General features: G+C 37.8%; 1 protein-coding gene across 1 annotated transcript in view; it reads left to right on the forward strand.

Moving 5' to 3' along the window:
• Positions 1-4,370: 4,370 nt before the first annotated feature.
• Positions 4,371-26,199, forward strand: part of xdh (xanthine dehydrogenase) — an 84,887-nt gene continuing 63,058 nt past the window's right edge. The window contains exons 1-5 of the mRNA XM_061730875.1: positions 4,371-4,715; positions 7,708-7,765; positions 20,785-20,881; positions 25,283-25,391; positions 25,554-25,680. Of these exons, the coding sequence (XP_061586859.1) occupies positions 4,371-4,715; positions 7,708-7,765; positions 20,785-20,881; positions 25,283-25,391; positions 25,554-25,680 (736 nt within the window). The remainder of the gene's footprint in view (positions 4,716-7,707; positions 7,766-20,784; positions 20,882-25,282; positions 25,392-25,553; positions 25,681-26,199) is intronic.

Below are 26,199 nucleotides of genomic sequence, written 5' to 3' on the forward strand. Positions count from 1 at the left end.
TTCTCTTTTTTTCTCTTGTTTTTCCTCTTTTGTCCTTATTTTCATAAAGCATCTTTCTACAAAGAAATGTACGTTTTACGTCTCATTTATTCATTCACAAACGCACTAATATACTTGGGAAACAGAAATAAGAAAAATAGAGAAACATATTTTCTCATCAACAAATTTTCACACAATAAAATAACATTTGAACCATTTTTCAGAACAAATACCGTTCTTATTTTTGTGAGGGGGGTAAATATTGTTTTTGACCTGGTGTTTCCTGCTCGACTCCGGCGTCTCACGTGAATCTGAACTGCAGAGTTTGGGGCTTTTGACCTGCAGAAGAAAAAACTGTTAATAATTAGCATAAAGACGCGCATGAAAGTGTTTATGAATGTGTTTATGACCAAAGAAACAAACTGTTAATAATTAGCATGAATGTGTCCATGAATGTGTTTGTGATCAAAGGTTGATGCAGAACAGTCTCATGACTGTCAGCTGACCCAGTGTGTGTGTGTGTATATATATACATATATATATATAGTTAGTTAGTTAGTGATTTATTCCGAACATGCAAATGATATATAACGTAAATATGAACAAGTAAAACAGAAATAATAATACAAAATGGCCGATCAAGACAATTTTACAAAATAAAACAAAAAAACAGCATAAAACAAAAAAAACAGCACAGTAATTTCACTTGCATGTCCGAAAAGGGGTGGGAAGAAGTATAACTTATTTAATCCCGCCCCTTCTCCATAAAATATTAACAATATTTATTTATGTCCTTCTTATTTTTACATTACTCTTTTCTTAATTATATATAAATATATACACACACACACACACACACACACACACACACACACACACACACACACACACACACATACACACATACTGTACGTACATAATATACATATACACACAAACATACACACACATACACTCTTTTTTCGTTATATTTCTTAATTGTGCTGACAACATATAAATAAATAATAATTAACAAAAGAAAAAATATATAAATATACATATATATATACATATATATATATATATATATATATATATATATATATATATATATATATATATATATATATATATATATATATATATATATATATATATATATATATATATATATATACATACACATAAACAATGAACACATGGTGACAGTCAATAACCCTCATCCCTGTACGTTGTGAAAAATATTTTTCTATACGTGTTTTTGAAATGATTTATGTTTGAACATTCCTTGTGCTCCTCCCTCAACCTATTCCACAATTTGACACCACACACTGATATACTAAAACATCTTCTAGTGGTGTGCACTCTCTGAGTTTTGAAATTAAAACTACCCCTTAAATTATAACCCCCTTCCCTTACAGTGAATAATTTCAGAATATTTTCTGGTAGTAGCTTGTTTTTAGCTTTGAATAAGATTTTTGTTGTTTGTAGTTCTATGATGTCTTTGAGTTTTAGTAACTTTGATTGTAAGAATAATGAATGTGTGTGATCTTTGTAACCTGCCTTATGAATGATCCTTATTGCTTTCTTTTGCAGAATGATTAGTGGATGTATTGTACTGGTGTAATTATTGCCCCAAACCTCTGCACAGTAACTTATATATGGAAGAACTATTGAACAGTAGAGAATACGGAGTGATTTATGATCCAGGACCTGTTTTGCTTTATTTAATACTGCTATGCTTCTTGATACTTTGGATTGTATATGTTTGATATGTGGTTTCCAGTTGATTTGGTCATCTATTGTCACCCCTAGGAATTTGATTTCATTAACTCTGCTAATGTTCATCCCATCCAGTTGAATCTGTAGTTGTTTATCATTTCTGCAATTCCCAAACAGGATTATTTTTGTTTTACCCAAATTTAATGCTAATTTATTTATATCAAACCACAGTTTTAATTTGATCAATTCAGTGTTAATGTCATGTATTAGAAGTTGTAGGTCACTGCCGGAACAAAAAATATTGGTATAATCTGCAAATAAAACCAGTTTTAACATGTTTGACACCTTGCATAGATCATTAATATACAGAATTAATAACTTTGGGCCTAACACTGACCCCTGGGGGACGCCACAAGGAATGCCCAAACATGTTGAGAACAAATCACCCAGCTTGACAAACTGTTTCCTGTCAGTCAGATAACTCCTCATCCAGTCCAATACCCTTCCCCTGAGACCATACCTCTCTAATTTCATGAGTAAAATGTCGTGGTTTATTGTGTCAAAAGCTTTTTTTTATATCTATGAATATTCCAATTGTGTACAGTTTTTGGTCCAATGAATTAGTGATTTCCTCTATTGACTCTGTTAATGCCAGTGATGTTGATCTGTTTGATCTGAATCCATATTGACTTTCATTGAGTAATTTGTGTTTGTCCAAGAATTTATCTAGCCGGTTATTGAACAGTTTTTCTAATATTTTGGAGAATTGTGGGAGTAATGAGACAGGTCTGTAGTTTGTAAAGAGGTGTTTGTTCCCAGTCTTATGCAATGGAATGACCTTGGCTATTTTCATTTTATTTGGAAATGTACCGGTTTGAAATGATAAATTACAGATGTACGTTAGTGGTTTCGAAATTCCTTCAATTACATTCTTTACAATAGTCATATCAATATCGTCACAGTCGGTTGATTTTTTGTTTTTGAGTTTTAAGACAGTTTCAATAATCTCTCTCTCCTCTACTGCTGTAAGGAACATGGAGTTAAGATTTCTTTCTATGAGACCACCACATAGTTCCTCTGATGTTCCTGAATCAGGGATACTTTTAGCCACATCAGACCCAACATTAACAAAGAATTTATTAAAACAATGATATATATATATATATATATATATATATATATATATATATATATATATATATATATATATATATATATATATACATATATATATATGCTCAGTTCAGGTGAAGCACCGCACATGCTCAGTTCAGGTTTAAGCCCTGCACATGCTCAGTTGATGTTCCTGCGATGAGACTAAAGACCGGCCGGCTGAGTTTTGTTTAAAATTGAATTTCTGTTGCAAATAAAACCTTTATCTTCCAATTCATTGCATTTTTATCCTAGTTTTTTTTGTGGTAGAAGTATCGGATCGGTACTCGGTATCGGCGAGTACCCACATTAAAATAATCGTACTCGTACTCAGTGTGATAAAAATGGTATCGGGACATCCCTATTATTAACCATTAATATTTATGCAGAAAAATTAGAAAAAGAGGAGGATCAGGAAGAAGAGGAGGAGGATCCAGATTGTAGGAGGTCCAGGGGCCTCATTTAAAATGGACTGCGTAGAATTCATACTTAAAGTGCACGTACACCCAAAAGCCGAAAATGGTCAATAAAACCATGTGAAGCACACCTGCACGCAATGTTCGCTTCATAAATCCCAGTCGAGCTGGAAGGCTGCGCAGCTGAATCCGCCTCATATCCCGCCCTCTACACGCCCACTTTTTACCATAAATACATATGAATGAGCCTGCTGAGCATGTGCAGCGGCTCCTGCAGCCTGTTAGGCGTCAGAATGAATGAGATGTGTCCAGCCACCGTGCCACTGAATTTATCTGAGATCTGAGATGGAGATGTTGTGGATGAGGTGGAGGACAGGAAAATTATTTTGTGGTCACAGTAAAAGTAGAAAAATAAATAGTATAAAATACAGCGAGTGAGTGGCAGCACGCCGTTGCTGCGCGGAACGCCGTGAGTGCCCCGGCGCAACAGTGGGGACATGTCCCCCTGTCTTTTCAATATCATGTTTTTGTCCCCCCCACTTTTTACAGTTTAAAAACTAACGGTAGGCTCAGCTTGTGATTGCAAATCATCGACACAACCTGTGCGAAGACGATGCGAGAACAGTTAGCTGAAACTGACAGTTTTACATTTACATTTCATGATTCAGCAACACAAAATCATTAATTAAATGTGTCATTCATTAATTAAATGCTGAAATAATAAATATATTTTTTTACTTAAAATGAATTGTATTTTAATTAATTAATGACATATTTAATTCTAATTTTAATTAATTAATGACACATTTAATAAATTAATAATATATTTCATTCACATTTTATTTAATTAATGATGTATTTATTTATTTAATTTTGGCACAAAAAATCCTCCATAGGTTTCACGCGCGCGTAAAACTCATTATATGAATCTGCTTCATTTCACCACCTCACAGCCTGCGTCGCCAGTTCCCCGTGTTTTAAGTAAATTCTTACGGGAGGGTCAGGGTTGCCGTAAAGATAAGCAGATTTTTCAGTTAGTTTTTTCTTTTTAGATCCGAGGATTTGCGTAGAAGGTGCTTGCGCAATTTTCAAGCCCTTTTTGTGCGCAAGCAAGCTTTATAGATGAGGATACAGGTCAGTAGGAGGTCCAGGTCCGGTAGGAGGTTCAGGTCCGGGGGAGGATCCAGATTGGAGGAGGATCTAGATTGTAGGAGGTTCAGGACCAGGAGGAGGACCAGGACCAGGGGGAGGTTCAGGTCCGGTAGGAGGATCCAGGTTGTAGGAGGGACTAGACTAGAAGGTCCAGAGTTCATCTTCCTGCAGCAGCAGATTCAGTCTGATCTTTCTCTGATCAGCAGGAACATGGAATCCACCGGAGCTGAAACCCAGATCTATTCTGATGAACTGGTTTATTCTGATGAACTGGTTTATTCTGATGAACTGGTCTTCTTCGTTAACGGGACCAAGGTAACCAGGAATTACTCACTCTCTCTGTTTTACACTGAAAAAACTCTCTGCAAAAACTCACAATCTTACCTGGAATATGTGTCTTATTTCTAGTTAAAATGTGTCAGTTTTAGTAAAAAAGACTCATCACTGGAAAAAACAACAATTTTCACCTGTTTCAAGTAGATTTTCACTTAAAATAAGTAGAAAAATCTGCCAGTGGAACAAGATTTTTTTGCTTGTAATGAGAAGATAAATCTGGTTCCACTGGCAGATTTTTCTACTTATTTCAGGTGAAAATTTACTTGAAACAGGTGAAAATTGTCAAATAACAAGTTATTTTTCTGGTGATGGCTCTTGTTTTAAGTGTAATGAGATTTTTAACTAGAAATCAGACAAATATTCCTGGTAAGAGGTCCAGGTCCAGGTCCAGGTCCAGGTTCTGCTTTCCTCTCCCCTATCTCCAACTTTCTTTAAGTTTACTTTATTCATCAAAATTAATTTAACTTTAAAAAGAAAAAAAGGGGAAAAAATAGGAACAAAATTTAAAAAAAATTAAAAATAAATAAAAGATTAAGTTACTTTACTGACTCTATTTATTTCAAGTGAAAATTTAAAATTTAAAACAAAATTTACACAAACAGGTGAAAATTGTCAAATAAGTTATTTTTCTGGTAATGACTCTTGTTTTAAGTGTAATGAGATTTTTGGACTAAAAATGAGACATTTTAACTAGAAATAAGACACATATTCCTGGTAAGATTGTGCAGCTCGTCCGTCTTCAGAAAGTCTTTATTTTCTGGATCAGAGTTTCATGTTCATGTTGGAAACTATTCAGCCTGAAAAGACTTTATGAAAATGACATCATTTCTCGTTATGTTATGGAAAATAAAGTTTGCAACGTCTGCACTTTTGGGTTTTGCGCAATTGCCACATTGGGAAATGTAAGTTTATTTTTTGGGTTTTGCGCAATGCACTACTTTGTATTTTTTGCTATGATGGGGAAGTTAAGTTTATTCTTTGGGTTTTGAGCTTTGTGCATTTCTTTATTTTATCTACGTTAGGATATTTGAGTTTACTGATAATTCACTTCAAAGTCTTTGTTTGTATTTGCTGTAACCTGAAATGTTCCAGTAAAAGGTTTATAGAAGTGTTGCTTCTACCGTCACCCTTTCAGTTAATGACATTTAATTTATTTATTTAATTTATTTATTTTTTATTATTATTTTTTGTTTTTGTTTTTTTCTTTTATTTTCTTTTTTTAATTAAAAAAAAAATTATTTATCTTTTAATTGATTATATTTTTAAATTAATTAATTAATTTTATTTTTGGCTTATTTTGATTAGCAATATCCCGTTTATTTATGCTGCGTATCGCTGGTTTTTGTAGTAAAACTATTTTACCAGTTATGGTTTTAAACGTAGATCCCCGTAATTCCACAGTAATTAAATAAGAAGTTAAAGCTCATCAGATTCTCTTTAACTCAGACTAAAGACGTTCTGTCGTCTCTGATAAACTCCGGTTTTTACTTCATCTGGTAATAATAATAATAATAAGAATGAATTTAATCTGGTTTCCTTATCGGAGCTGCAGCCAATCAGCTGATAATCTGCACATGTTTTATTGTTTTATAATCTGCACATGTTTTATCAGCTTAACTCGTCTTGAATGAACCGCACTCGACCCACTAACCCACTTAAACGCTTTCCAGCATTTAGTGATTTATTGATTTTACTTGTTATGGCCCGAGCAGCAGCAAGGCTTTTATTATTATTATTATTATTATTATTATTATTATTATTATTATTATTATTATTATTATTATTATTATTATTGGTATTATTAGTATTCTTATTATTATTATTATCATCATTATTATGATTATCATTATTATGATTATTATTATTATTATTATTATTATTATTATTATTATTATAAACTTTATTGTTATTATTATTATTATTATTATTATTATTATTATTATTATTATTATTATTATTATTATTATTATTATTATTATTATTATTATTATTATCATTATTATTATTATTATTATTATTATCATCATTATTATTATTATTATTATTATTATTATTATTATTATTATTATTATTATTATTATTATTATTATTATCATTATTATTATAAAATATTATTATTATTATTATTATTATTATTATTATTATTATTATTATTATTATATTATTATTATTATTATTATTATTATTATTATTATTATTATTATTATTATTATTATTATTATTATTATTATTATTATTATTATTATTTTATCCGAAAACTTGTGAAACTTGGCACGCACGTCCCATGTGGCAAAAAATTACGTATTCCAATAATGTCAAGTAGGGGCGTTTTTATTATTTATTATTATTTATATAATATAATAATATTATTATATAAATAATGTATTTATATAATTTATTCATATAAATAATAATAAATAATGAAACTATTGATTTCTTGCATCACTGAGAATATTCTGCCGTTCGTTCGTCTGTAAATGAACATTTTTCACGAGAACACGAGACGTTCAGGCGTCGTTAATCAGGAATGTCCTCGTGTGAGACGACGTTTTCACACATTTATCTCCCATTTATCTCCCACAAGATAAGAACAAGTTCATTTAAACGGGTCATATGTGGACGATTTCACACTTTTAACCACTCATATTGTGTGTTTTTTAGATTTAACCTTTTTAACGACTGATATTTTCCAGATTTAACCTTTTTAACGACTGATATTGTGTTTGCTTTATTTATGATGCGTATAGCTCGTTTTTACTTATTTATGTTTTTTTTTCTTTTCTTTTCTTTTGTTTTATTATTTATTTGCTTATTATTTATTTTTTATTATTTTTTTATTTTTTTTTCTTTTCTTTTATTTAAAATTTTTTTTTAAAACCTTTTTAACGACTGATATTTTCCAGATTTAACCTTTTTTAACGACTGATATTTTCCAGATTTAACTTTTTAACGACTGATATTGTATTTCCAGATCGTGGAGAGGGACGCCGATCCGGAGACGACTCTGCTGACGTTTCTGCGGAGACGATGTAAGATCTAAACGTCTGTAAATGTTTTATTAAAGTTAAAACGGAGACGATGTAAGATTTAAACGTCTGTAAATGTTTTATTAATGTTCAAACGGGATCTTTAGAGTCTCGTGTAAAAGTGTAAAATCGGGTTTTCCGCTCGTACAAAGACTCGTATCTTCGTCTCGTGTGACTTTAACTCGAGACTCCGGCGTGACGAGTGAACACGTTTCACACTTTAAAGCTGAGACATGATCTTCTATAAACGGTTTTAAATGAAGGCTGTAAAGTTGTTTAGTTTTATTCCTGCAGGAGAGAGATAAGTTATTCAGTTTTATTCCTGCATGAGAGAGATAAGAGGGCGAAGTCCAGGACTTTGACACCAAGTTTGTGCCAGATTTGAGGAAAAACTGTTGATCGAAAATGGGACGTGATTTGTTTAAATCTGCAGTCGCGGGAAGAATTGTGGAGGATTCTTTTTCTCAGGATCAGTCCTCCAAGAGTCCAGATAGCGATGGTAAAAACTCCCAGGTTTCCTTATCGAGACACTAAGACACTTCCAGACCTGTGGCCGTTTGTTTTGTTTGTTTTGTTCCGATTCAGCGGCTAAATCGATACAGTTGTTTCGTTTGTGGCGTTCGTGTTCACAACCGTCTGTAGCTTCAAAGCTGTTAACAAACCAACCAACTGTTCTCTCATTGGTCAGAAATGTTTCCTCCTCCGTACCGCGGGTAAAACAACGATGGAGCATCGTTAGCGAGTGTGGCTAGTTTGTTTCTGTGTCGATCTAGAGATCTAGAGATCTAGAGATCTAGGGATCTAGGGATCTAGAGATCTAGAGATCTAGAGATCTAGAGATCTAGGACCAGGGGGGTATTCCAAGAAGCAGGTTTAACAAACACTGAGTTAAAGTCTCATCTTGAGGTTACTTGAACCCATGACGACCAAACCCGCTCAGTTGGTTCCAACACACCGGTTATGAATGAACTCAACTAACCCAGAGTTGGGTAACCCAGAGTTGAGCGAGTTCCCGGTGAATCTATAAAGACATCATCTATCGAGGGTTGAAAATGGAGCAGCAAGTGCTCCACCACACCAATTCATCTGCCAAAGCACGTGATGTGGTTTGGCAGAGAATTACTGATCGCGTCAATGCGTAAGTTTAGGCCATTATGTGAATTTAATATTAAATGAATGAAGCAAACAATGGGCAAATGAATTGAAAAAAATAAAAAAAGTGAAAACTCCGTCAACTGTATTTTATTAATTGAAATGATTAAGACAGATTTTATCACGCGCTCTATGACCATCTGCCATGTCAACCTGCTGCTGAAAGGGAGGAGCCGGTACCGGAGGAGCGGCTCCATGCAACAAATCTATCCCAGCCCTGTCTGGGCAGACCCTCAGCCTGCACAAGCACTGAAACCTCTCCTTGAGAATCCCAAAAGTCATCTCTATTTTGACCCGGGTTCTGCTGTGAGTCACGTTGAAGCGCGTTTGCGCTCCAGCATCTGGATCGGGGTACGGGGTAATGAGCGTGGGGAGGCACGGATATCCTCTAACCCCCAGGAGATATCCATAAAGTTCTCCTGCAATTGCACATATAACATAAAGTTAGACACATGAATATTTGCAAAACTGATCAATATAATATTAGTAATATAACGCACTCTGTAGACATTTGATGCTCAAATTTGATTCCCTATCCTGGCATCATGCACAGAGCCTGGCCATCTCGCCTGTTAGATTTGCAGCATTGCATCATCTGGCAATTGAAAAAATATGTTTTCAAACATCATTAAAAATAAAAGCAGCTTACGGTTCCATTATACCTACTTGCACATGCCGTGGAAACCTTTCCTGGGGGGTATTCCTAGAAGTAGGTTTACTGGCTAAACTGGGTATGTTAACCCAGGGTAAATGGTAAACCTGCATGGGATTTCCGTTCCAAAATCGTCAGGTTAAGTAAGTCACCATGGTAACATGGGCTCTGAACCAAACCTGGTAGGGGTAGGTTTTAGGCCGGTTTTGTTCAGGTTTTGTTCAGATAACCCAGTTATGTTCGGGTATTTAAGCGCAAGTTCAGGAGGGCTGCTGCAACTTGTTACACATAGAAGCCCAAGTTGTCCATTCAATTCACCGTGAGAGGGTTATAAGACCACGATATGACATTTTATCTTTCCCTGATGAGTATTTGCGAGAGCGCTACCGTTTTTCAGCAGAATCCCTGATTTATTTGAGTAACCTTCTCCATCCATACACTGTAAACCCTAATAAGTTCACAGAACTAAAAAAAAATTGTAACTGATTACCCAAAAATATTAAAATATTTTTAAATGTTTTAAGTTTATATAAAATAAAAATTACACTTACAGTTGCCTTAAATTATCTTAATATTATCTTTAAAAAAGTAATATTCCACATCTTATAGTTTGGGAGAAATACACTCAAAATGTTCAATATTCCTCAGCTCGTAGTCTGTGAGAAATACACTCAAAATTAATTCTAAAATCAAATACTGATGCCAGCCCGCTATACATATAATCAGCTAATAATGTTAGAAAAAATGAAAGCGACACCACTGTTACAATTCAACTATTTTTAACGTCTAACGTTTGCAATGTTGTATACATTGCAAACGTTACCCATCGTGGGTCTGCCCTCTCTTCACTGCAAACGCTCTCTGTTGTTTTGCGTCATTTTTTGGGAGTTTCCTGTACAGTATTGGAGTCGCTGAACATATCGGGAAAGTTACTGTCTGTCGGTCGGTGCGTAAAGTGTGCCTTGCGCTAAAGCGCTTCATGCACAACTTTATTCGTTTTCCTGGCAACAAACCTACGAGGGTCATTAAGTTCCACCAACTGGCAGGTCAGCATCGCTTAGGTTTCTCAAATATGCACAGAAATCTTTGCTGGTGAGATTACATTTAATGAGCATTAGTTATATTGCAGGCTTTCCAAACGTTATTGGATGCATCGATGGGACGCATGTGCCATTTACAGCACCATCCCAAAATGAGGCTGACTTTGTTAACAGGAAAGGTTTCCACAGCATCAATGTCCAAGTAGGTATAATGGAACCGTAAACTGCTTTTATTTTTGAGCGCTCTCTTATTGATGTTTGAACGTATTTCAATTGCCAGATGATGCGGTGCTGCAAATCTAATATCAAGCGTGGAGGCGAGATGGCCAGGCTCTGTGCATGATGCCAGGATGTAGGGAATCAAATTTGAGCATCAAATGTCTACAGAGTGCGTTATATTACTAATATTATATTGATCAGTTTTGCAAATATTCATGTGTCTAACTTTATGTTATATGTGCAATTGCAGGAGAACTTTATGGATATCTCCTGGGGGTTAGAGGATATCCGTGCCTCCCCACGCTCATTACCCCGTACCCCGATCCAGATGCTGGAGCGCAAACGCGCTTCAACGTGACTCACAGCAGAACCCGGGTCAAAATAGAGATGACTTTTGGGATTCTCAAGGAGAGGTTTCAGTGCTTGTGCAGGCTGAGGGTCTGCCCAGACAGGGCTGGGATAGATTTGTTGCATGGAGCCGCTCCTCCGGTACCGGCTCCTCCCTTTCAGCAGCAGGTTGACATGGTAGATGGTCACAGAGTGCGTGATAAAATCTGTCTTAATCATTTCAATTAATAAAATACAGTTGACGGAGTTTTCACTTTTTTTTATTTTTTCAATTTATTTGCCCATTGTTTGCTTCATTCATTTAATATTAAATTCACATAATGGCCTAAACTTACGCATTGACGCGATCAGTACTTCTCTGCCAAGCCATATCACGTGCTTTGGCAGATGAATTGGTGTGGTGGAGCACTTGCTGCTCCATTTTCAACCCTCGATAGATGATGTCTTTATAGATTCACCGGGAACTCGCTCAACTCTGGGTTACCCAACTCTGGGTTAGTTGAGTTCATTCATAACCGGTGTGTTGGAACCAACTGAGCGGGTTTGGTCGTCATGGGTTCAAGTAACCTCAAGATGAGACTCAGTGTTTGTTCAACCTCCTTCTTGGATACCCCCTGTTAACAAAGTCAGCCTCATTTTGGGATGGTGCTGTAATTGGCACATGCGTCCCATCGATGCATCCAATAACGTTTGGAAAGCCTGCAATATATAGCCAATGCTCATTAAATGTAATCTCACCAGCAAAGATTTCTGTGCATATTTGAGAAACCTAAGCGATGCTGACCTGCCAGTTGGTAGGTTTGTGGCCAGGAAAACGAATAAAGTTGTGCATGAAGCGCTTTAGCGCAAGGCACACTTTACGCACCGACAGGCAGACAGTTGCTTTCCCGATATGTTCAGCGACTCCAATACTGTACAGAAACTCCCAGATCCAAAAAAACGGAGAGCGATGCACATTGTTTGCAGCGAAGAGAGGGCAGACCCACGATGCGCAACGTTTGCAATGTATACATTGTATACATTGCAAACGTTAAACGTTAAAAATAGTTGAATTGTAACAGTGGTGTCGCTTTCATTTTTTCTAACATTATTAGCTGATTATATGTATAGTGGGCTGGCATTAGTATTTGATTTTAGAAATAATTTTGAGTGTATTTCCCACAGACTATAAATTGTGGAATATTACTTTTTTTAAAGATAATATTAAGATAATTTAAGGCAACTGTAAGTGTAATTTTTATTTTATATAAACTTAAAACATTTAAAAATATTTTAATATTTTTGGGTAATCAGTTACACATTTTTTTTTAGTTCTGTGAACTTATTAGGGTTTACAGTGTATGGATGGAGAAGGTTACTCAAATAAATCAGGGATTCTGCTGAAAAACGGTAGCGCTCTCGCAAATACTCATGGGGGAAAGATAAAATGTCATATCGTGGTCTTATCACCCTCTCACGGTGAATTGCACGGATTTGGGCTTCTATGTGTAACAAGTTGCAGCAGCCCTCCTGAACTTGCGCTTAAAACCCCAAACATAACTCGGTTATCTGAACAAAACCTGAACAAAACCTGCTACTTAACCTGACCATTTTGGAACGGAAATCCCAGGTTTACCATTTACCCTGGGTTAACATACCCAGTTTAGCCACTAAACCTCCTTCTTGGATTAATACCCCCCAGATCTCCTAGCGGCTCGCTTGTTTTGTCCCACATACGAGCACGATTGCTGTGTTCAAGTAAACCAAACGATCCGATCTTTAGGGGGAAACGTTCTGGAACAAGGGATTTGTTGAAGGATTTGTTGAAGGATTTGTTGAAGGATTTGTTGAAGGATTTGTTGAAGGATTTGTTGAAGGATTTGAAGGATTTGTTGAAGGATTTGTTGCAGGATTTGAAGGATTTGTTGAAGGATTTGTTGAAGGATTTGTTGAAGGATTTGTTGAAGGATTTGTTGAAGGATTTGTTGAAGGATTTGAAGGATTTGTTGAAGGATTTGTTGAAGGATTTGTTGAAGGATTTGAAGGATTTGTTGAAGGATTTGAAGGATTTGTTGAAGGATTTGTTGAAGGATTTGTTGAAGGATTTGAAGGATTTGTTGAAGGATTTGAAGGATTTGTTGAAGGATTTGAAGGATTTGTTGAAGGATTTGTTGAAGGATTTGTTGAAGGATTTGAAGGATTTGTTGAAGGATTTGTTGAAGGATTTGTTGAAGGATTTGAAGGATTTGTTGAAGGATTTGAAGGATTTGTTGAAGGATTTGTTGAAGGATTTGTTGAAGGATTTGAAGGATTTGTTGAAGGATTTGAAGGATTTGTTGAAGGATTTGAAGGATTTGTTGAAGGATTTGTTGAAGGATTTGAAGGATTTGAAGGATTTGTTGAAGGATTTGTTGAAGGATTTGTTGAAGGATTTGTTGAAGGATTTGAAGGATTTGTTGAAGGATTTGTTGAAGGATTTGTTGAAGGATTTGTTGAAGGATTTGAAGGATTTGTTGAAGGATTTGTTGAAGGATTTGTTGAAGGATTTGTTGAAGGATTTGTTGAAGGATTTGTTGAAGGATTTGAAGGATTTGTTGAAGGATTTGAAGGATTTGTTGAAGGATTTGAAGGATTTGTTGAAGGATTTGTTGAAGGATTTGTTGAAGGATTTGAAGGATTTGTTGAAGGATTTGTTGAAGGATTTGTTGAAGGATTTGAAGGATTTGTTGAAGGATTTGAAGGATTTGTTGAAGGATTTGTTGAAGGATTTGTTGAAGGATTTGAAGGATTTGTTGAAGGATTTGAAGGATTTGTTGAAGGATTTGAAGGATTTGTTGAAGGATTTGTTGAAGGATTTGAAGGATTTGAAGGATTTGTTGAAGGATTTGTTGAAGGATTTGTTGAAGGATTTGTTGAAGGATTTGAAGGATTTGTTGAAGGATTTGAAGGATTTGTTGAAGGATTTGTTGAAGGATTTGAAGATTTGTTGAAGGATTTGAGGATTTTTTGAAGGATTTGAAGGATTTGATGGTTTGAAGGATTTTGTTGAAGGATTTGAAGGATTGTTGTGTTGGATTTGTTGGTTGTGTGGAGGATTTGTTGAAGTTTTGTGTGAGGTTTTGTTGAGGATTTGTTGAGGATTGTTGAGGTGTTGAAGGATTGTGAAGGATTTGATGAAGGATTTGTTGAAGGATTTGTTGAAGGATTGGTTTGTTGAAGGATTTGTTGAAGGATTTGTGAAGGATTTGTTGAAGGATTTGAAGGATTTGTGGTAGATTTGAAGGATTTGTTGTAGGATTTGATTGGATTTTGGTTGGATTTGAAGGATTGAAGGTTGTTGGATTTGTTGGGTTTGAGGGTTTGAAGGTTTGTTGATGGATTTGAAGGGTGTTGAAGGATTTGTTGATTTGAAGGATTTGTTGGTTGGTTTGAAGGATTTGTTGAGGATTTGAGGATTTGTTGTTGGATTTGAGGGATTTGTTGAAGGATTGTTGGTTTTGTTGGATTTGGATTTGTTGAAGGATTTGTGAAGGATTTGTTGATGGATTTGAGGATTTGATGGATTTGTTGAAGGATTTGTTGAAGGATTTGAAGGATTTGAAGGATTTGTTGAAGGATTTGTTGAAGGATTTGTTGAAAACGCTGACTCATGTTACCATGAAAACGCTGACTCATGTTACCCATGAAAACGCTGACTCATGTTACTCATGAAAACGCTGACTCATGTTACCATGAAAACGCTGACTCATGTTACCCATGAAAACACTGACTCATGTTACTCATGAAAACGCTGACTCATGTTACCATGAAAACACTGACTCATGTTACCATGAAAACGCTGACTCATGTTACTCATGAAAACGCTGACTCATGTTACCCATGAAAACACTGACTCATGTTACCCATGAAAACGCTGACTCATGTTACCCATGAAAACGCTGACTCATGTTACTCATGAAAACGCTGACTCATGTTACCCATGAAAACACTGACTCATGTTACCCATGAAAACGCTGACTCATGTTACTCATGAAAACGCTGACTCATGTTACCATGAAAACGCTGACTCATGTTACCCATGAAAACGCTGACTCATGTTACTCATGAAAACGCTGACTCATGTTACCCATGAAAACACTGACTCATGTTACCATGAAAACACTGACTCATGTTACCATGAAAACGCTGACTCATGTTACCATGAAAACGCTGACTCATGTTACCATGAAAACACTGACTCATGTTACCATGAAAACGCTGACTCATGTTACCCATGAAAACACTGACTCATGTTACCCATGAAAACGCTGACTCATGTTACCCATGAAAACGCTGACTCATGTTACTCATGAAAACGCTGACTCATGTTACCATGAAAACGCTGACTCATGTTACCGATGAAAACGCTGACTCATGTTACTCATGAAAACGCTGACTCATGTTACCCATGAAAACACTGACTCATGTTACTCATGAAAACACTGACTCATGTTACCCATGAAAACGCTGACTCATGTTACCCATGAAAACACTGACTCATGTTACCATGAAAACGCTGACTCATGTTACCCATGAAAACGCTGACTCATGTTACCATGAAAACGCTGACTCATGTTACCATGAAAACGCTGACTCATGTTACCATGAAAACACTGACTCATGTTACCATGAAAACGCTGACTCATGTTACCCATGAAAACACTGACTCATGTTACCATGAAAACACTGACTCATGTTACCATGAAAACGCTGACTCATGTTACCCATGAAAACGCTGACTCATGTTACCATGAAAACGCTGACTCATGTTACCCATGAAAACACTGACTCATGTTACCCATGAAAACGCTGACTCATGTTACCATGAAAACACTGACTCATGTTACCATGAAAACGCTGACTCATGTGACCATGAAAACGCTGACTCATGTTACCATGAAAACACTGACTCATGTTACCATGAAAACACTGACTCATGTTACCATGAAAACGCTGACTCATGTTACCATGAAAACGCTGACTCATGTTACCCATGAAAACGCTGACTCATGTTACCATGAAAACGCTGACTCATGTTACCCATGAAAACGCTGACTCATGTTACCCATGAAAACACTGACTCATGTTACCATGTAAACGCTGACTCATGTTACCATGTAAACGCTGACTCATGTTACCCATGAAAACGCTGACTCATGTTACCATGAAAACGCTGACTCATGTTACCATGAAAACGCTGACTCATGTTACCATGAAAACACTGACTCATGTTACCATGAAAACGCTGACTCATGTTACCATGAAAACGCTGACTCATGTTACTCATGAAAACGCTGACTCATGTTACCATGAAAACGCTGACTCATGTTACTCATGAAAACGCTGACTCATGTTACCATGAAAACGCTGACTCATGTTACCCATGAAAACACTGACTCATGTTACCATGAAAACGCTGACTCATGTTACCCATGAAAACGCTGACTCATGTTACCATGAAAACGCTGACTCATGTTACCATGAAAACGCTGACTCATGTTACCCATGAAAACGCTGACTCATGTTACCATGAAAACGCTGACTCATGTTACCCATGAAAACACTGACTCATGTTACCATGAAAACGCTGACTCATGTTACCCATGAAAACACTGACTCATGTTACCATGAAAACGCTGACTCATGTTACCCATGAAAACACTGACTCATGTTACCCATGAAAACGCTGACTCATGTTACCCATGAAAACGCTGACTCATGTTACCATGAAAACACTGACTCATGTTACCATGAAAACACTGACTCATGTTACCATGAAAACGCTGACTCATTTTACCCATGAAAACACTGACTCATGTTACCCATGAAAACGCTGACTCATGTTACCATGAAAACGCTGACTCATGTTACCCATGAAAACGCTGACTCATGTTACCATGAAAACACTGACTCATGTTACCCATGAAAACGCTGACTCATGTTAACATGAAAACGCTGACTCGTGTTACCCATGAAAACGCTGACTCATGTTACCATGAAAACGCTGACTCATGTTACCCATGAAAACACTGACTCATGTTACCATGAAAACGCTGACTCATTTTACCCATGAAAACACTGACTCATGTTACCCATGAAAACGCTGACTCATGTTACCATGAAAACGCTGACTCATGTTACCCATGAAAACGCTGACTCATGTTACCATGAAAACACTGACTCATGTTACCCATGAAAACGCTGACTCATGTTAACATGAAAACGCTGACTCGTGTTACCCATGAAAACGCTGACTCATGTTACCATGAAAACGCTGACTCATGTTACCCATGAAAACGCTGACTCATGTTACCATGAAAACGCTGACTCATGTTACCATGAAAACGCTGACTCATGTTACTCATGAAAACGCTGACTCATGTAACCCATGAAAACGCTGACTCATGTAACCCATGAAAACGCTGACTCATGTTACTCATGAAAACGCTGACTCATGTTACCATGAAAACGCTGACTCATGTTACCATGAAAACGCTGACTCATGTTACCATGAAAACGCTGACTCATGTTACCATGAAAACACTGACTCATGTTACCCATGAAAACGCTGACTCATGTTACCATGAAAACACTGACTCATGTTACCCATGAAAACGCTGACTCATGTTACCCATGAAAACACTGACTCATGTTACCATGAAAACGCTGACTCATGTTACCATGAAAACGTTGACTCATGTTACCATGAAAACGCTGACTCATGTTACCATGAAAACACTGACTCATGTTACCATGAAAACACTGACTCATGTTACCATGAAAACGCTGACTCATGTTACCATGAAAACGCTGACTCATGTTACCATGAAAACACTGACTCATGTTACCCATGAAAACGCTGACTCATGTTACCATGAAAACGCTGACTCATGTTAACATGTAAACGCTGACTCATGTTACCATGAAAACGCTGACTCATGTTACCCATGAAAACGCTGACTCATGTTACCCATGAAAACGCTGACTCATGTTACCATGAAAACGCTGACTCATGTTAACATGTAAACGCTGACTCATGTTACCATGAAAACGCTGACTCATGTTACTCATGAAAACGCTGACTCATGTTACCATGAAAACGCTGACTCATGTTACCATGAAAACGCTGACTCATGTTACCATGAAAACGCTGACTCATGTTACCATGAAAACGCCGACTCATGTTACCATGAAAACGCTGACTCATGTTACCATGAAAACGCTGACTCATGTTACCATGAAAACGCTGACTCATGTTACCCATGAAAACGCTGACTCATGTTACCCATGAAAACGCTGACTCATGTTACCCATGAAAACGCTGACTCATGTTACCCATGAAAACGCTGACTCATGTTACCCATGAAAACGCTGAATCATGTTACCATGAAAACGCTGACTCATGTTACCATGAAAACGCTGACTCATGTTACCCATGAAAACGCTGACTCATGTTACCATGAAAACGCTGACTCATGTTACCCATGAAAACGCTGACTCATGTTACTCATGAAAACGCTGACTCATGTTACTCATGAAAACGCTGACTCATGTTACCATGAAAACGCTGACTCATGTTACCATGAAAACACTGACTCATGTTACTCATGAAAACACTGACTCATGTTACCATGAAAACGCTGACTCATGTTACCATGAAAACGCTGACTCATGTTACCATGAAAACGCTGACTCATGTTACCATGAAAACGCTGACTCATGTTACCCATGAAAACTCTGACTCATGTTACCATGAAAACGCTGACTCATGTTACCCATGAAAACGCTGACTCATGTTACCATGAAAACGCTGACTCATGTTACCCATGAAAACGCTGACTCATGTTACCATGAAAACGCTGACTCATGTTACCCATGAAAACGCTGACTCATGTTACCATGAAAACGCTGACTCATGTTACCATGAAAACGCTGACTCATGTTACCATGAAAACGCTGACTCATGTTACCCATGAAAACGCTGACTCATGTTACTCATGAAAACGCTGACTCATGTTACTCATGAAAACGCTGACTCATGTTACTCATGAAAACGCTGACTCATGTTACCCATGAAAACGCTGACTCATGTTACCCATGAAAACGCTGACTCATGTTACCATGAAAACTCTGACTCATGTTACCATGAAAACGCTGACTCATGTTACCCATGAAAACGCTGACTCATGTTACCCATGAAAACGCTGACTCATGTTACCCATGAAAACGCTGACTCATGTTACCCATGAAAACTCTGACTCATGTTACCATGAAAACGCTGACTCATGTTACCCATGAAAACGCTGACTCATGTTACCATGAAAACGCTGACTCATGTTACCATGAAAACGCTGACTCATGTTACCATGAAAACGCTGACTCATCTTACCATGAAAACGCTGACTCATGTTACCCATGAAAACGCTGACTCATGTTACCATGAAAACGCTGACTCATGTTACTCATGAAAACGCTGACTCATGTTACCATGAAAACTCTGACTCATGTTACCCATGAAAACGCTGACTCATGTTACCCATGAAAACGCTGACTCATGTTACCCATGAAAACGCTGACTCATGTTACCCATGAAAACTCTGACTCATGTTACCATGAAAACGCTGACTCATGTTACCCATGAAAACGCTGACTCATGTTACCATGAAAACGCTGACTCATGTTACCCATGAAAACTCTGACTCATCTTACCATGAAAACGCTGACTCATCTTACCATGAAAACGCTGACTCATGTTACCATGAAAACACTGACTCATGTTACCATGAAAACGCTGACTCATGTTACCCATGAAAACGCTGACTCATGTTACCATGAAAACGCTGACTCATGTTACCCATGAAAACTCTGACTCATGTTACCATGAAAACGCTGACTCGTGTTACCATGAAAACGCTGACTCATGTTACCCATGAAAACTCTGACTCATGTTACCATGAAAACACTGACTCATGTTACCATGAAAACGCTGACTCATGTTACCCATGAAAACACTGACTCATGTTACCCATGAAAACACTGACTCATGTTACCATGAACACGCTGACTCATGTTACCCATGAAAACACTGACTCATGTTACCCATGAAAACACTGACTCATGTTACCATGAAAACGCTGACTCATGTTACCCATGAAAACGCTGACTCATGTAACCCATGAAAACGCTGACTCATGTTACCCATGAAAACACTGACTCATGTTACCCATGAAAACATGACCAGAGTGTAAACGCTGACTCATGAAAACATGGCCAGAGTGTAAACGCTGACTCATGAAAACATGGCCAGAGTGTAAACGCTGACTCGTGTTACCCATGAAAACGCTGACTCATGAAAACACTGACTCATGTTACTCATGAAAACATGGCCAGAGTGTAAACGCTGACTCATGAAAACATGGCCAGAGTTTAAACGACTCTCGGAGTATAAAAGTATGAAACATTGACAGAAGTCCAGAGTTCGTTTGTATCGGAGCGTTGAAGACGATCTGTCAATCATTCAGCCTTTTCCCTGAACTGATTCTGTGTTTGTGTGTGTGTGTGTGTTTTCTGTGTGTGTGTGTGTGTGTGTTCAGTGGGGCTAACAGGAACTAAGCTAGGTTGTGCTGAAGGAGGATGCGGCGCCTGCACCGTCATGCTGTCACGCTACGAACCAATCACCAACAAGCTGCTGTATCCTTCAATCAGAGTGTGTGTGTGTGTGTGTGTGTGTGTGTGTGTGTGTGTGTGTGTGTGTGTGTGTGTTAGTGTGTGTGTAGCTGCTGTATCCTTCACCACGGAGTGTGTTACTGTGTTAGTGTGTGTGTAGCTGCTGTATCCTTCACCACGGTGTGTGTTAGTGTTTATGAGGTGTGTGTGTGTTAGTGTGTTAGTGTTTATGAGCTGTCAGCTGATGTCACGACTTTCCCTCCGACTTCTGGGACTTTTCACCACGTCAGCAAACTAATGTTTCCTCAAAGGGATTTTGTAAATTGAAATGTTAAATAAAGTTTAAAAAAAAAAGAAAGAGGAAGAAGGCCATGCAAGAACGCTTAGAACTAGCCAAGCAAATCAAGGACATAGATCAGAAATACTCTCTTGTCAAAGACCCAGATCTTTACAATAAACGTGTGGAGCTCCAAACCAAATTCAACCTGGCTTCGACGTACCAAATTGAACGTCAACTGTTGCGAAGTAAGAGCTTGTTTTACATCCATGGTGATAAATCAGGGAAATTGTTGGCTAGTCAACTGAGGGGACTTAAATCAAAATGGCACATAACAAAAGTTAAAATGGAAGATGGGACTATCACTTCGAATCATGTAAAGATCAATAATGCATTCAGGGACTATTATTCCAAACTTTACACCTCTGGATTTTCTAACACTAATTCCATGAATGATTTTTTAAATGACCCCAGTATCTCTACGCTTTCCACTGATAACAAAATTAAATTAGAAGAACCAATAACAAAAGAGGAGATTGCTGCAGCTATCCTTTGCTTGCAATCTGGTAAATCCCCTGGGCCCGACGGGTTTCCAGCAGAATTTTCCAAGGCATTTTCCCCTCTTCTTTCATCTCACCTAAGTGCAGCTCTATCTGACTCATTCAAACAAGGCAAACTCCCGACTTCATTCTATGAGGCGTGTATCACACTCATTGTCAAAAAGGACAAGGACCCGACTGAGTGCTCATCATATAGGCCAATATCTTTACTAAATGTTGACACCAAAATCTTGTCCAAAGTCTTGGCCCGTAGATTGGAAAGCATACTACCATCAGTCATATCAGAAGATCAAACTGGTTTTGTCAAAAGTCGACAGTCATACTTTAACATACGTCGTCTGTTTGACATTCTGTACTCTCCCTCCGGGGGGCTCCTGAATGTGTCCTCTCTCTGGATGCAGAAAAGGCGTTCGACCGGGTAGAGTGGGCGTACTTATTTGTGACGTTAAAGAGATTTGGCTTTGGTTCTAGTTTTATCACCTGGATAAAACTTTTATATTCATGCCCTGTCGCCTCAGTCCTGACCAACTCTCAGCTGTCACAGCCCTTTACCCTCAGTCGCAGAACCCGACAAGGGTGCCCTCTAAGCCTGCTTTTATTCGACCTGGCAATTGAGCCATTAGCGATAGCGATACGGAACAGTGAGAGGATCTCTGGTATATGGCGATATGGTGTTGAACATAGGGTGTCTCTGTACGCGGACGACCTTTTGTGTTACATTTCACATCCAGATAGCTCAATACCTGTCCTGCTGGATTTACTGAACAATTTTAGCCAGTTCTCAGGCTACAAACTAAACCTGAATAAGTCTGAACTTTTCGTTGTCAGTAAGGGGTCGACGGCGGTGGGATACACCAACTTTCCTTTTAAGATTGTGAAACACAAATTCACTTACCTTGGCATTGCCATAACGAAAAAACATATGCACCTTTTCAAGAAGAACTTTATTAGTTTGTTAAATCACACAAAACAATGTCTCTCACAATGGTCTCCTCTCTCAACCTCCCTGGCTGGTCGAATTAATTCGATACAAATTACTATTTTACCAAAGTTTTTATACACGTTCCAGTCCGTGCCAACATTCATTCCTAAATCATTTTTTGACTCACTAGACTCGGCTATATCGTCATACATTTGGAAGGGAAAATGGCCTCGACTAAATAAGACTCATCTCCAAAAATCTAAGAAGGATGGAGGCATGGCGTTGCCCAACTTCCGTTTCTATTACTGGGTGGCCAATATCCGTTGCATTACCTTCTGGTCACACTTTCACAGTAGACCTGACCGACCCATATGGGTGTCGATGGAGGTAGGATCTGCCCAAAACATTTCCATTCCTTCAGTTCTTGGTTCCTCACTCCCTTTCACTTCAACTATATCTACAGATAACCCTGTGGTACGGCACACACTGAGAGTGTGGACTCAGTTCAGGAGACATTTTGGCTTTCTTGCTTTCTGCCTCTCAGGCTCTATTGTAGCTAATCATCTTTTTCAACCTTCCCTACTAGACCCAAAATTTCAAGAATGGCAAAGTCTAGGTATCTGTCGCTTTAAAGATCTCTTTATTGATAATATATTTCTATCATTTGAACAACTTTCTAAAAATTTTAATCTCCCAAACTCACATTTTTTCAGATATTTACAGGTAAGGGACTTTCTTCGATGCCAAATATCAAATTTTTCTGTGGGACCAGATTTGAATATCGTTGACTCATTTCTCTGTTTACAACCATCACATAAAGGGTTAATATCGGTTATTTACAGTAAATTGCTCTCTGTAAGGCAAGCCCCCTTAATAAAGATTAAAACGGCGTGGGAACAGGATCTGAATTTGTCTATACCGGAAGACACGTGGGTGACAGTCTTTAAGTTAATAAATGGCACAACTCTTTGTTCTCGTCACTCTTTGCTACAATTTAAAGTGGTTCACAGAACTCACATATCCAAGACTAAATTATCCAGTTTTTATCCAGATGTAGATCCATGTTGTGACAAATGTAAGAGAGAGGAGGCTTCTCTTATCCACATGTTCTGGACATGTCCCAGTCTGGAGAAGTTCTGGAGGGAAGTCTTCCAGACTTTATCCCTCATTGTCGGTTTGGACATAGAGCCCAACCCTTTAGTTGCTCTCTTTGGTACCATGGGAGGCTGATGCACGTCTGAGCCTGGCTAAACGTCGAACTCTATCATTTGCTTCCCTGCTTGCCAGACGGGCAATTCTGTTGAGGTGGAAGGATGCTGCTCCGCCCACCCACGCTCAGTGGGTGATGGATATTATGTCCTGCTTAAATCTTGAAAAATATACTATTCCATCCATAACTTGAAAGACAAATTTCATAAGGTGTGGGGGCCTTTCTTAGAACACTTTACCAATTTTTAGACCAATGGCACCATCCCTACTTGAATCCCCTTAGTATTAACATTATTATGGTTTCCTTCTTTAAATACATTATTTAGGGTATGTTTGGAGATAAGTTTACTTCCCTTCATATGTATTTTCTGCTGCTCACTTCATTATTCGCCTTGAACTGAAACCTGAGTTCCAGCTACTGTTTTTGTTTTTTATTGCTCCAGGAATGATGGACCATCTACTGCTACACAGCATTTACCTTTGTGCAACCTGACTTGTTGTTGTATGTGGGGGGGGGGGGGGGGGGGGGGTAAAATGGGGGCTTGGATGCCTGAGCATTTCACAGTTCTGCCGTGTCTTTGTATGTGCATCTATTTTTGTGGGAAAATTCAATAAAAATATGTTTGAGAAAAAGAAAAAAAAGAAAAAGTAGGTGGATCTTTTGTCGTCGGCGGTTGCCATGGTGACTCGTATCAGGGCTCTATAGATACTGGCTTTTGATAGTTGTGGCGCACGCGCTTAACTCCAGGTGAAACTACTCAGAGTTGAGTAAATTAACTCAAATCTGCTGTTCTGGAACCAGAAACTCAGAGTTTCCGATCTCAGAGTAGATCAACTAGTTCAGGATTAAACTCAGAGTTTGTGAAACGGAGCCCTGATATACATCCTCATATGTCTTTTTAATCAAAACAAATTATTTTTTTCATTTTAAAATTAAAAACAAAGGTTGAAAATGCTGACATTTAGAAATCTGGGTTTTCAGAATAGTGTGAAATCACAACATGAGTTTATATATTGTATTTTATTACATGTCAGAGTAACTAAACACTATACCGACAAACTTTAGAGTTTAGATTCTTGTTTTACTGGAAGAATTAAAATTGTAAACTCTAAAGTAAAGCATGTTTATTTTATTAAAAGTGTTTTTATTTAGAACCTGTTCCTTTACATGGTTAAATGTGTGTGTGTGTATGTATATATGTATAAAACGCAAAAAACACAGGGCAAGGCACAACGAGACACAAACCAGTCCAAGTCCCTGAGACTGAATCAAAGCTAGGCTAGGCTAGGCTAGGCTAAGCTAGGCTAGGCTAGGCCAGGCTATGCTAGGCTAGGCTATGCTATGCTAGGCTAGGCTAGGCTAGGATGGGCTAGCCTAGGCTAGGCTAGGCTAGGATGGGCTAGCCTAGGCTGGGCTAGGCTCCTGCAGGCCAGTGTTTTACTTTAACTCCGTTCAGACATTACTCCGTCAACGCCTGCCTTGCGCCGCTCTGCTCGCTGCACCTGGTTGCCGTGACGACGGTGGAGGGAATCGGCAGCGTGGCCGGGAAGCTGCATCCCGTCCAGGTAAAAACTCACCTTTACGATATCAACGTTCAGGTAAAAACTCACCTTTATATCAATGTTCAGGTAAAAACTCACCTTTACGATATCAACGTATAAAAAAAAACCGACCAAATGGCTTTTAGAAGAACAACAAATGTTTAAATAAATTTGTTTTTGTTGCAGGAGCGAATCGCCAAGTCTCACGGCTCCCAGTGCGGATTCTGCACGCCGGGGATCGTCATGTCCATGTACGCACTGCTGAGGAACAACCCCACGCCCCGGATGATGGACGTGGAGGAGGCTTTCCAGGGTAAATACAATATAAATATAAATATATATATATATATATATATATATATATATATATATATATATATATATATATATATATATATATATATATATATATATATATATATATATATAAAATACAACCCCACGCCCCGGATGATGGACCTGGAGGAGGCATTTCAGGGTACAGAGTCACTAACAATAACCACATCATCACTAACAATAACCACATCATCACTAACAATCACCACATCATCACTAACAATCACCACATCATCACTAACAATCACCACATCATCACTAACAATCACCACATCATCACTAACAATCACCACATCATCACTAACAATCACCACATCATCACTAACAATCACCACTTCATCACTAACAATCACCACATCACTAACAATCACCACATCATCACTAACAATCACCACATCATCACTAACAATCACCACATCATCACTAACAATCACCACATCATCACTAACAATCACCACATCATCACTAACAATCACCACATCATCACTAACAATCA

This window comes from Cololabis saira, chromosome 10 (assembly GCF_033807715.1).
Source record: "Cololabis saira isolate AMF1-May2022 chromosome 10, fColSai1.1, whole genome shotgun sequence".
NCBI lineage: Eukaryota > Metazoa > Chordata > Actinopteri > Beloniformes > Belonidae > Cololabis > Cololabis saira.